Consider the following 11,691-nt stretch of genomic DNA (forward strand, 5'->3'; position numbering starts at 1 on the left):
TAAGCACTTAAGCATGCCTAGTCAGAAGGGCCTTGAAGTCTTCAAATAGGTCGGCATTAGCCTCTCCTGTGCCCAGCAATCACAAGAAAGCCAACACGTTTGGCGGCGAGGGGGGGATTTGCCTTGGATCGCTAGGATGGAGTTGTGTTTCTGTACTGTCATGTGTTTGTCAGTGTTTGCTGTGGGCTCCATGAACAAAGAAATGCTGAATGTGAATCGAGACTCACCAAAAAGTCGCTCAGCTGTTTTAAGGGTTTCCTCTCTGTCTTGTTGTTGGTTGTTTAGTCTCTTTATGCTGGCTAGGAAGGCATTGAACGTTTCGAAAGAAAGACGGCTCCTTGCGGCTCTGAGATTGCCACAGAATTGCATGTACCCATTCGTTCCATTCCAAATCTATTACAAGGTTCTGGACTACAATCATCCTGACAACCGCTGCTGTTGTGCTTCGTACCTGAAAAAGGCGCGACCGTCAGCGTTGGCAGATGGGTCCTCGTGAGCCGTTAGACTGCGGACGAAAAACCACAGGGAGGCAGACCCACGCGGCACACCGTATATGAGTTTTATGACTGTGTACCCCTGGCCCTCAGGGTGATTGCGACTTCCTATCTTTCTTTAGAGCCTTCGCAGTGAAACGTCAGCGAACCCCCTCATGCTGAATGCAAGAGGCCGGTGTAAAATTAAGGTCAACCTTCCTAACCCCTAGTCGTGGGGTGCACGGACTTTAGCCTTGCGTAGCTGTCTAATCAATCTATGGGTGCATTATGCAGCCTCACACAGTTCCGCTGTTAGGGCCTCCGCGACGGAAGTCAAGCCTCATGCCTTTAAGGTTGGTATCCTCCATAGATCCTAGCTCTGCAGGAATAAGCAATGCAGTATTCTGTTTGAATGCGTTTTATACAACTTTATGGATTAGAAAAGGAGGTGTGTTCTAAACAATAATTCGTACTGCTCGGGTGTGAGTTAGCCTGACCAGCGACAGTCCTCCTCGCAGTCATCTGAAAAGTCGGGTCCGCTGCTGCATACTGAAGAATAACAAACAAAATCAAATCTATATATGTACGAAAGGTTCCGGGACCTGGCACATGGGTCACACAACTAGATGCGTTAGAGCTTAGTTCATATAAGGTGGTCAGCTTGCCCAGCAATATAAAAACATCAAAGAGAAACCATTTTACCCAACAAAACCGTGCATTTACTGAAGAATGAAATTTGTATATAACCTCCAAAAATCTACGGGTGGTTTCCATACAGAAGATTGAACGTACTGGACTAGATTCATCAGCTTCTGCGCAGTCCCCTTGAATTGAAGTGAGCACTGCTTTCTTCAGGTTTTCCAGCCGTTGAATGTCTTTCTGAAGCTGTGAAAATGCAACGCAAGACAGTTGTTCATCCTTTTGTATTTTATCCCCGATCTAGTAGCTAGCTGTGTGGGGAACCAGAATTCTACTGAGCCATGTAAGTTTACCTTCTGTGTCGTTGCCAGCATTTGTTTCTTCTCCTCCAACAGTTGGTTTACTCGTTGCGTTTGCTCGAAAAGCTGGACTTCCACGGCACTACACTTCTTTTGCAAGAGAGTCACCTGTATACAAATTCACCGGAGGATAGCTCCCTTGCAACTATGTTGGGACACAGCGATGCTGTTCTTTATGACTACACCGTGTCTCCCGCATTCCACACCAAAGCCGTACCTGCTCCCCTCGCTCTGCAAGCTGAGTCTTCAGCTGCCTTATTTCTATCTCAGCAGCCTGTACCCGGCTCTTGTAGCAATTTGAAATGATCTTCAACCCGACCGCAAGCTGCTCTGAAACCACACGCGACACGCTGCTTCCCTCATACAACTTCAGGGTCCCTTGGTTAGCCCTCATAGAAACTTGAGTGTGTGGAAAGTAAATCATTATGCTCTTTAATAGTAAGAAAATTTCTTTACTAGGTGCTAAGTGCATATTGGTTTCCTGCCAGGTAAAGGGAAAGGCGGAGACAAAGTTGCTCGTTGTCGCGAATCGCCCCTTGATCTCATCTCTAGAAGGGCAAAACGTGGGAAAGAGGATAGTGGACAATGACGCCTGAGGCTCTGGAGTAGTGGAAGAATATCTCTGGTGTGAAACACTGAAAGCCCGCCGTTATCTGTGCATAACCGATGCGTGCCGTTATCGACGCCTTCGACGATTCGCGCTGCGGTTTTCCTAGATGTATGGTGATTAAGGGATGGGAAATTCAATAAAAAGCAAAAGAAAGATGGTCTGCTGTGACTCACCATCGGCATCGCTGGGAAGCCAACTCAGATCTGCAGTGCTGACGTTCATTTTGGAGGACAGGTCCAGGCGGAAAAACGATACTGACTACGCGCTGCAGACCCGAAATTTAACGAGAAAATAGTTTCAAAAGCAGATGAAAAAATAAAGATCAGAGACATGGATAGGAGAAATTTGAGCTGTCAGGGGCGAATGGGCTGGTTCGATGCTGGCTCTGCGGCCTGCGTGCGTCTGGCTGGAGGGTCACTTGCAGCCCAGTACGAGGCAAAACAGCCACAAGGTAGGGGCAGAGAAGACTCGGGGAGAAGACATATATTTCCCCAGATGATACTTAAATGTTTTAGGTGGTTTCACCTTTGAAGTGCAAAGATCCTAACCATTCTGTCAAGCTGCCTACAAGCCACGCAAGTGCAGATGTGCCCCTGGGCAGACCTTCGCACTTTCCTGCATATTAAGCATAAATTTGCCTCTATCATGCCAATTACGGCACACACCGAAGAAATCATCTGATATGCAAATATATGCAAAAAAGGGTAGTTGCTCATGAAGAGCCGTGTCGTGGTTCCTTCGATTGCGCCTCCCCTAACCGCTGCCAAAATAGGGAACCTGCTGAGAGGTACCACGTGTGTGTTGCTCTTAATAACTGCACAAAATAACGAGAAATATTCGGGTGGTCTCAACCACTCCGATTTCTTAAATACACCTGCACTTGCTCCGTATGTATACAATTCCACACGGACCAGATTCAGTGATCAACCGCAACATGAACGTCGTGAGCACGCTTCATCCTGTTTTCATAGTAAACTGAATTGGAAACCCATACTGTGTATCATTAGTAACTATGCTTTTTGTCTGAGTTTAACATTTTCTGAGAAAGATTTGTTGAAGGTCTGGCCCTCCACCGGTCCCAGAATACGACGCCTGCGTTTCGTTTCAATGTGTTAGTATGAATGGTTAGGGAATTTCGAAAAATGAGCAGCAGCATAAAAGAAAAAGGAACTTTTGCTTGTCATAGATACACACGGAGTTGTATGGGAACTGCTCATAATGAGTGGCTTTGCTGCTCGTTTGCATGTGCCTAGGGAACACCTGCGAAGGCTTAAGAGGCAGTTTTGAGGAAACCGCGTGTTGCGCAAGAGAGAAAGATTTCTCACTCAGAGTGTTATTGTAAACGACTTCGCCATTTAGGGCCACTGTGCCGCAACCCGATACCTCAGCCCCCGGCAGTTTTCCTTAAGGTTTTATTAAGATGCTAGGCATGTTGAATTTATTTATATATAAATCCTACTTGTTATAGCCCGCAGGAATTGACAAGAACTACACTGGATCCTTCCAGCGCCGTATGCCAACCTACAAGGTCCGTCTCTACAAGTGCATCAGGTCGCCATGCCATACAACTCACCATCCACAGCCTGTAGATAACAAATGAGCGTGTAAAGCATATCTGTAAATGTTTGAACCTGCCCACCTGTTGTTGGATTATCACAACTGCAATCGACACAGTAAGTGTGATCTTCAATTCTATGCACACGGAAAGAAAGCTAAAGTAGGCATTCTGACTACCTGAGACGAGAAATCCCTGCTCCGTTTGTAGAAATGCTATGTTTTGTGCGTATTATAACTGCTGGAATTTACTCGCCGCCCCATATGTATATGTACCTGCTTCACACCCTAGGCGCGCACAGAGGCATCAATATATGCAATTTAGGGATATGCATCGAAGGAAGAGAAATCGAACATCGGCATACCGGTTTGGACCGGCTTGCAGCACCGCTGGCATATCTTAGACGGCCATTGATAATACAGTGATAATAGAAGATAGGATTAGGTTTCGCTCGGGGGTACCTCTGGGGAACACATAAATCCAGAAACAGGGAACAGCCAGAAAAGCGCTGCTGTTGCGGCGATGGCCCATATTGTTGCATGCCCCATGGTCTTAGTCAACTGCTCAAAGAGAAAAAACTAGGACTGCACTACTGAGGCTCTCTTTTCCGGACAAGCTGGCATTTCCCAAGCTTGAGAAAACGAAGCGTTTGAGCGGACCCTTTTCCTCAGGTGTACGTACAGGTTTCGCTGCGCGTCTGCAGAGAGTGACTGCGGACATATTAAGTCGAGCATTCCACCGGCGGGTTTGCCCTCCCGAGTTGGCGTTGCCCACTACTACTAATCAACTTTTACGAAGTAACTTATTGACCTGTTTAGGGTTTGCCTGCGACAGTGCTTTGCCTATCCCACTAAAGCAGCCTGTTTGGCCCTGACACTATGCAGGTGTACTGTCCGCAATGTATACTGCATGAGTGCCGAAAAGAATTAGAGAGGTGTTCTCTGAAGCCCGGTCGCCGCAGCGCCTACAGAAGCAGCTTATAAACGCTGCGTCGTAGCAACTGCACAGAGTTGGCTAGTTGGTTTGAATTGCTGCCAGTGAGGGGCTGGCACGGACAAGCGGTAAATAACGCGGCGCGGTGCTGGGCGTTGTAAACGATGCGCTCAGAGTCTGCAGATCCACAGGACACATCAAAATGTGCACTGTGTGTACGGCTGCTCATCTTCCCATGAAAATCGCGGGCTACAGCAAAACATAAGTTTCACGCTCACCTTTATGAGGATTGCTGCGATATACTCAACCACTTTATCGCCCGCAGCTTCAACACCCCCATCACCTGTCTGTCTTCCTTTAGCATGTTCTCGCCCTTGGTTAGGATGCTGTTGACTCGACAGCTTCTGCAGAAGTTCGCCTATTCCGCTCTCGAGCAGCCGACGAACGCGGTCGTTTGGCGGCTGGATATGAACAGAAAAGAAGCGCGATAAACGACTACTCCCTTGTGCAAAAGACAAGTCGAGGCCTTCTATAGATATTTCATAGTCGATAGACGAGCCATCAGGCTGTAAGAAAAAGAAAAAAGAAGGAAGCTGAATCCTCTAAATGGGTTCAATAACTTGTCTAAATACCTATGAAACTGCTCTGGCACATAAACAAAGCCCACAGGGAAACTGGAGGGCATGCAACCTAAGAATGCTGTCTTACCCTGTACTGAAGGGTGATATACTTAGCCGCTCTTTCAACAATAAAGAGGGGAGAGAATGCAGCGAGGCTTCTCAATTCCCTGTCAAGATTCTCTCGCCTGAAATAACAGATAAACGCTAAAATAACCAACGCATACTGCCTCTACCAATATTTTTTCTGTTGCTCCCTCCCGTTCTGACGATGCTGCGACTTCTTCTACCTTCGCTGCAGCTCTCTTAACTATTTGCTTTTCTGTGGATGGCGTCATTTTTGCTTCTGCTGCTTGTCGAGTGTGTCAGCAGCTGACTTGGTTTCAAGGAGTTGCAGTCTCTCCTTTGCTGGTATCTTCTCCAATTCTTCTCTTGTCAAATCAAGTCGAGCCTGGCGGAATTCATCTTTAGTCTTTTCCAAACAAAACTTAACCTGCAGAAGAATAGATGAGGCGCAAGAGGCGCTACTGAATCTTCAGTTAAGTTATCGAAGCGAAAGCTGGCTGCTCTACTGATGAAGCGGAGAATGAATGTAGTTTACACAGAGAACAATTGCATACCACCTTATTCGGGGGAACGTACGGATTCAACTTCCTTTAGCTTTAAGTTGATTCTTTGCTTCACTTCTTCTGTTTTTTCAGCCGTCTGTTCCTCTTGCTGCTGCAACTCCTTGAGGGAGTTTTGTAAGTGTTTCAAGTATGGGAGTATTTCGCCTGCGTGGGTTAGCCAAACGGCGGAGCTGTTGACAGCAACACCAAAGAAGGAATTAATGGACAAAGTTCAATGCAACAGTCACGTCAACGTATAACAACATGCCAGTAGCAGCCTCAGGCTGAGGGGGAGCCGCAGTCGGTCTATAGTTCTACCAAGGGTATTAATTCACACATTCAATATGCGTACACCTCCTTACTGCACTGTGCTAAAAGACATTTCACTTAGGTTTTGGGGTCTCCTGTAATAAATATAATCACCTGTTTTCTAAATTATGTATCCGACTGGCCAATGCGGACATAAATCTTCTGATGCCATTCAGTACGCCCACCAACGAAGACGCTAAAGGCTCGGCGCACTGATCTGGGTCACACAGCATGTAGAGCGCAGCACCGACGAGACAAAAGCAAAACAAAGAGGCGAATTGAATACACGTTTACAGCACTACAACAAAAATTACAAGACCAGAGAGAGCAACAGCAACTACAACAGCGGCTGCTTTTACCTGCTGTAGAGTCAAGCCTAAAGAGCTTCATCGCTTTCATCACTGCCTCCCCGCGCGGGCCCCCGTCTGCCTGATGATTGGAAGACAAGCACTATAAGAGTTGGACAACATCAAACACTGCATGCAGACGCTGCGCTAGGATATATCTAAGTAGCTGACTAGGATATGCCATCCTAGTGGATGCACTTGCGTCTATTTGCACGCTGTTTTGTTGGTTTGTTCGTACCTCTTTTGCAGTGTCCTTAAAAATAGGATTAGACTTGATGAGCGACAAGGTAGATAGGAGCAAGCGACGCAGCTCCCTGCAATATCAAAACCGAAAGCAAGTGGAGAGCAAGTGGTGCGAATTTTTTAGTCGTGTAGTGCATGCATTGCTTTAACCGAAGGGATTCGCGAGCTGCATATACCCAAGCAGGAGGAGCCTTAACTCACTGAATTTGAGCTAGACAATCATCTATTTCCTCCTTAAGTAAATTTTGATGCTCCATTAGCTTGGCTTCCCCTTTGCCTACCCCAGAGGAACCGGAAGCAGGCGTCGTCTCATCACCTTTGTCGCCACTGCTCGCACTGCTGCTGCTGCTGGGGAGAAGAGCAGCATCAACCAGCTGCTGACATGTCGCCTCTATGCGCTGATAAATCTGTCGGAGAAGAGCGTCTCCATCTCTACAAAAGTCCAGACCTTCGCGAAGAGATAAATCCCAAGGAGTTGTTGTCGACGGGCTTGCTGTGTTTGTTGCTGCTGCCGTTGTATTTGGTGCTTCTGCTAACCCTCCTTGAAGGGATGTGGGTGTGATGTTAACCACACTTGTATCTCCCCCAGTCCCCTGGACAGAAGGGTGATGCGCCTTGTTGGGACTTGCACTAGAGCTCGGTGCGCCGGAGTTGGGAAGTAAGGAAGATAGAGGCCTCTTGTGTCTCATAGAACTCAACGGGCTCCTAGCAACGTCATCGTGTTCTCTTGTGATTGGAGGCCCGGTTCCGTCCATTGTAGCGTGTAGGAGAGCGTTTACGAGCGGGAAAAACAAACAGTGATGGTCGGACACGTGCGGCGTGAGTCAGCAGGAGGAAAGTTTATTATTGCTAGGGTATATCATTTGGAGGTAACAGGGCCGCTAATCATATATAAGCTGCTGCAATTAATGCAATTTGCGTGTACTACAGCAGACGACTAGCCTCGTAACACACTTGAGATGCTAGGCGGTTGTGACGCGAGGAAGCATATAATGGCGCATCCCCACATTGCATGAAATACAATGAGCAGTATACTTACCTCACAGTATATTTACCACAAATAAAGGTAGAGTGTATGGTATTTTAAGACAAAAAAATGTACGCATGCAGTCCCTTCAAACCGTACATGGGTACGCCATGAATGGAGAATGAGTGAAATGCCGGATGCACGAGGGATCCGTTTGTCTTATTGTTTTGTAGTATTCTATTTAAAATACACAATTATGTTGCCTGAGAAAAGAACGGCAAAAAAGGGAGGAGGACAGTTGTAAGACTCGAAGCAATGGTGGGGTCGGATAAGTGTCGTACTGGTGGTGTTGTGTGGAAGTGCATGCCTTGAGTATAAAACGCTTACATCTACTACTATACAAAATTATTCTACTTAATTTATTTATTTTTATTAATGAATTCTCTCCCTTATTTTCTGTGTAAAGGGGGGGTGCGAACATTGCCAGTATGGATTGCTACGGTGGACCAATTCTACCAGTGAGTAACTGCAACGATATAATAGGGTATTAAGAAAAAATAATTTACGCCGTTATAATTCTGTAAATACAATATATAATGTATTAAGGAAAGCCAATTTACTTCGTTATAATTCTGCAAGTGTAATGGGTCCCACACTTCGTCAAGTATAGGAAAATTGTATTAATTGGCAAAGAGTGTAAAAAACCGCAACTGGCGGGAATAGGGGACCATCTGTGTTCAATAATCCTCAAGGAGCCCTCTCCGGATATTTTTGTCCAATTCATGGGAATTATGTCTGTATGCCAGTATAGCCAGTAAGGTAATGTTGGGCATGGCACAACCTTTTTGGTGGCCAGTGTGCAGTGCCACTACTGCAAAGAGGGCTCAATCTAGCCAGTGACTACTTTATATATTTCTAGGTATACGTCTTGTTGTGTACACAATAACATATTCTTCTTTTGTTCGTTGCTCTCTTGTAGTCCAATGTAACGTGATTCCTTGATCATAGTCAAGGGTTGTCATGGGCTACAAAGTAGTCTAGCTAGAGAGCACAAGGAGAGAGGATATAATCTTCGTTTTTCTTTTTTTGTGAATTCTTTTCTTCTTTCTCCCTGAGCTTTTCTGCCACTTATCTTCTTCAGTACGATTTATTGAATCATATTGGGAGTCTCAGCTAGTGAAGCCAAGGTACAGCAGCAACACCAGAATAGGAAGGAACACTAGCAATGAATGAGTAGCAGAAAGCGCTCCCCTTGCACAAGGATACAGCGAAGGGGATAGCCCCTGATTCTATGTCTAACTATACCTCAACAGCAATAAACAAGAAACAACAAGATATGTAACAGAAACAGCACAGGGAGCATCGGTAGCAACACGGTCCTCAACAGCAACAAGTGCCCAAGGTGCATCAAGGGGTACTGTGACCTTCATGATTGGCTGGTGCAGAAAGAGCAGCACAGACATTCCCACCACAGCAGCAACATAATTCTTATATCTGCAGCAGCAGCAGCAGCAGCAATTTGCAGATCGAGAGAAATATATCTTCTTTTTTTTTTTCACCCCGCTACCCAATGACTCTAAATACTAGCAGACCTCTTATTAGTAACAAACAAAACAGCATATATAGGTATTCTCCTTCGCAACTTTCTCCTCCCTTTCCTTGTTGTTTGCTCAGTCTATATTCCTCGCTTCCTCCCCTGCCGCTCCATGTGACCCAATTGGCCAGCAGGAAGTCGTATAAGACCTTGTGCTGGTTGGGGGAGAGGGATGGGGATAAAGCTCGGCCTGTTCTGTGTAAATTGGTACATATCTGCTTACTAATGGCCAACCAGGAAGGTAACAACTGGCTAAAATGTTAATGGCAACAAGAAGGGGAACTTATAGACCCATGCATGCAGGGCTGATTCAAGGGGTGGAGTTGCACGACGGTGGTAAACAGCTGAAGAAATTAGGTATTGAATACTAGCGCCACTCCTTTATGAATATATTCACATGGAACCTGATTACTATAATGGATATTATCTACATTTTTGTGTATTTTCTTCTTGTGCCTCTAAACTCTTATGTAGCCTAATAGATAAGTAGTCCTTGGCTACACGCGATCGAGGGATCTTGTTCGTTACCTTGTACCCCAGGAGAGCAAATGAACAAAAGAAGAATAAGTTGGGGTTATATCTACATTTAATACATAAATATGTATAAATTAATAATTACTTACTACTAATAAGGAATTAGTGGCTGTATTAGGGGCTTGTAGGGGCCCCCGATATGGCTTACCCGCCACATGGATACAAACGACCAACAACACGGGTTGTCTAGAGGCCCCCTAATACCGCTATATAATATACTTTATGAACATATTTACGCATTTTTATCAACTTTTATGCGCTTTCTTTGTTTTGCACCTATTTTAGCATCATTTATGGGTGTATATTCCTCGTAAATAGGAGAAGTTCCTTATTACAGGGTTCCATGGACTGGGGGCCCCCAACACCGTCCTAGCATAATAGTTGTGCAGGAAGAATCCCTTTTCCGCCTTTTTTTTATGATTTATTTATACTTTTGCGTATTTTATATGCTATAAATACCTGAATTACGCAAAGATATTCACGGGAGGTCTACCAGCACAACCATTCCTTATGATTACCGATATTCATGTTCCTACAGGCCAATAGCTAGCAATTAACCGCCTCCTTCTTCTCTCTATTATTCAGCCCCATCACCGTCTGCATGCAGCGAAGGACTCCCCTTCTTATTCAGCATTCCCTTCCTCTTGCCCATCAGCACCAAAAGGGGTTAGAGTTGTGAAGCATAGGAAGAAAACAAGCCAAGAGTTGCAGCAGCAGCAGCCGCAGCAGCAGCAACAGCAGCAACAGCAGCAACAGCAGCAGCTACAGCATCCTTGACAACAGCCCCAAACCGATAGTGTGGTTCTGTTTATATCCTAGGAGCCACAACAGATTATCCGACTACCTCCGTGCAGCAGCAGCAGCAGCAGCAGCAGCAGCAGCAGCAGCAGCAAGAAGCAGCAGCAGCAGTGTATCGGCTGCTGCTGCTACCAGCACACCGACGGCAGTGGTATAACAGCAGAAGAAAGAACTAAAGAATAAACATATAAATAATAAATAAATAAATAAATAAATAAATAAATAAATAAATAAATAAATAAAATAAATAAATAAATAATATTGGCCATGAATGGAGGAGGAGCAGTTTGCTGCATTTGCTGCACCTCCTTATCATTATGATAAGAAACGTCACCGTAATAATATTCAAACAATGAATCAGCAGCAGCAGCAGCAGCAGCAACAGCAGCAGCAGCAACAGCAGCAAGAACAACAACAAGAACAACACGAACAACAACAACAGCAGCAGCAGCAGCAGCAACAACAACAACAACAACAGCAAAAAGAAGAACAAGAGGATATATGTGTTACTGATACAACAACAGCAACAGCAACAACAACAGCAACAACAGCAACTACTACTACTACTACTGCTGCTGCTGCTGCTGCTGCTGGTGGTGTTGCTGCTGCTGGTGCAACTCCTTGCTGCTGTCCAGATCCTCCATACCCATTCCTTCCTCCATTAAATAAGGATGCATTTATGATTAGTTCCCCTGTATCTAATTTATGGCAAAAAGAGAGCGAAAGACCTTCCTTATTAGAAATATTATTATTATTAATTAAACAATTAATTAATAATAAATATAGTCAATTATATAAACATCTTGTACAATTATCTATTCTTCCTATACACGATAAACCAACAACAACAGCAACAGCAGCAACAGCAGCAACAGCAGCAACAGCAGCAGCAACAGCAGCAGCAGATGCAGATGCTCATGCTGATCCTGCTGATCATAATCATGTAACTAACTGCTGCAACAATCAGGGAGATGAATGGGCAGCAAATCTAGCAGCAGCAAGAGCTGCTGCTGCTACACCTGGGGTGTATGTACACCCTCCTGATGGTGTATCTCTTAATGAGCATATTAATGCATGCACAACTTCTTCTTCTTATTCTTCCTCT

At 45.2% G+C, this 11,691-nt stretch overlaps 2 protein-coding genes across 2 annotated transcripts; both read right to left on the bottom strand.

The window, feature by feature from the left end:
- Positions 1-7: 7 nt before the first annotated feature.
- Positions 8-2,303, bottom strand: EMWEY_00006050 (hypothetical protein, conserved; the record flags this gene model as incomplete). Its single annotated transcript, XM_013481471.1, has 9 exons — positions 8-66; positions 228-346; positions 452-505; positions 774-852; positions 971-1,022; positions 1,266-1,358; positions 1,466-1,579; positions 1,689-1,801; positions 2,255-2,303. 9 exons carry the CDS (start codon positions 2,301-2,303, stop codon positions 8-10), a joined length of 732 nt encoding a protein of 243 aa, XP_013336925.1.
- A 2,347-nt stretch (positions 2,304-4,650) lies between these two features.
- EMWEY_00006060 (non-muscle myosin heavy chain, putative) lies at positions 4,651-7,448 on the bottom strand (the record flags this gene model as incomplete). Its single annotated transcript, XM_013481472.1, has 8 exons — positions 4,651-4,746; positions 4,848-5,135; positions 5,278-5,374; positions 5,564-5,679; positions 5,829-5,959; positions 6,463-6,532; positions 6,689-6,764; positions 6,895-7,448. The coding sequence occupies 8 exons, from the start codon at positions 7,446-7,448 to the stop codon at positions 4,651-4,653; spliced, it is 1,428 nt and encodes a 475-aa protein (XP_013336926.1).
- Positions 7,449-11,691: the final 4,243 nt, after the last annotated feature.

Source organism: Eimeria maxima, genomic scaffold (assembly GCF_000499605.1).
Source record: "Eimeria maxima Weybridge genomic scaffold, Emw_scaff34, whole genome shotgun sequence".
NCBI classification, from domain to species: domain Eukaryota; phylum Apicomplexa; class Conoidasida; order Eucoccidiorida; family Eimeriidae; genus Eimeria; species Eimeria maxima.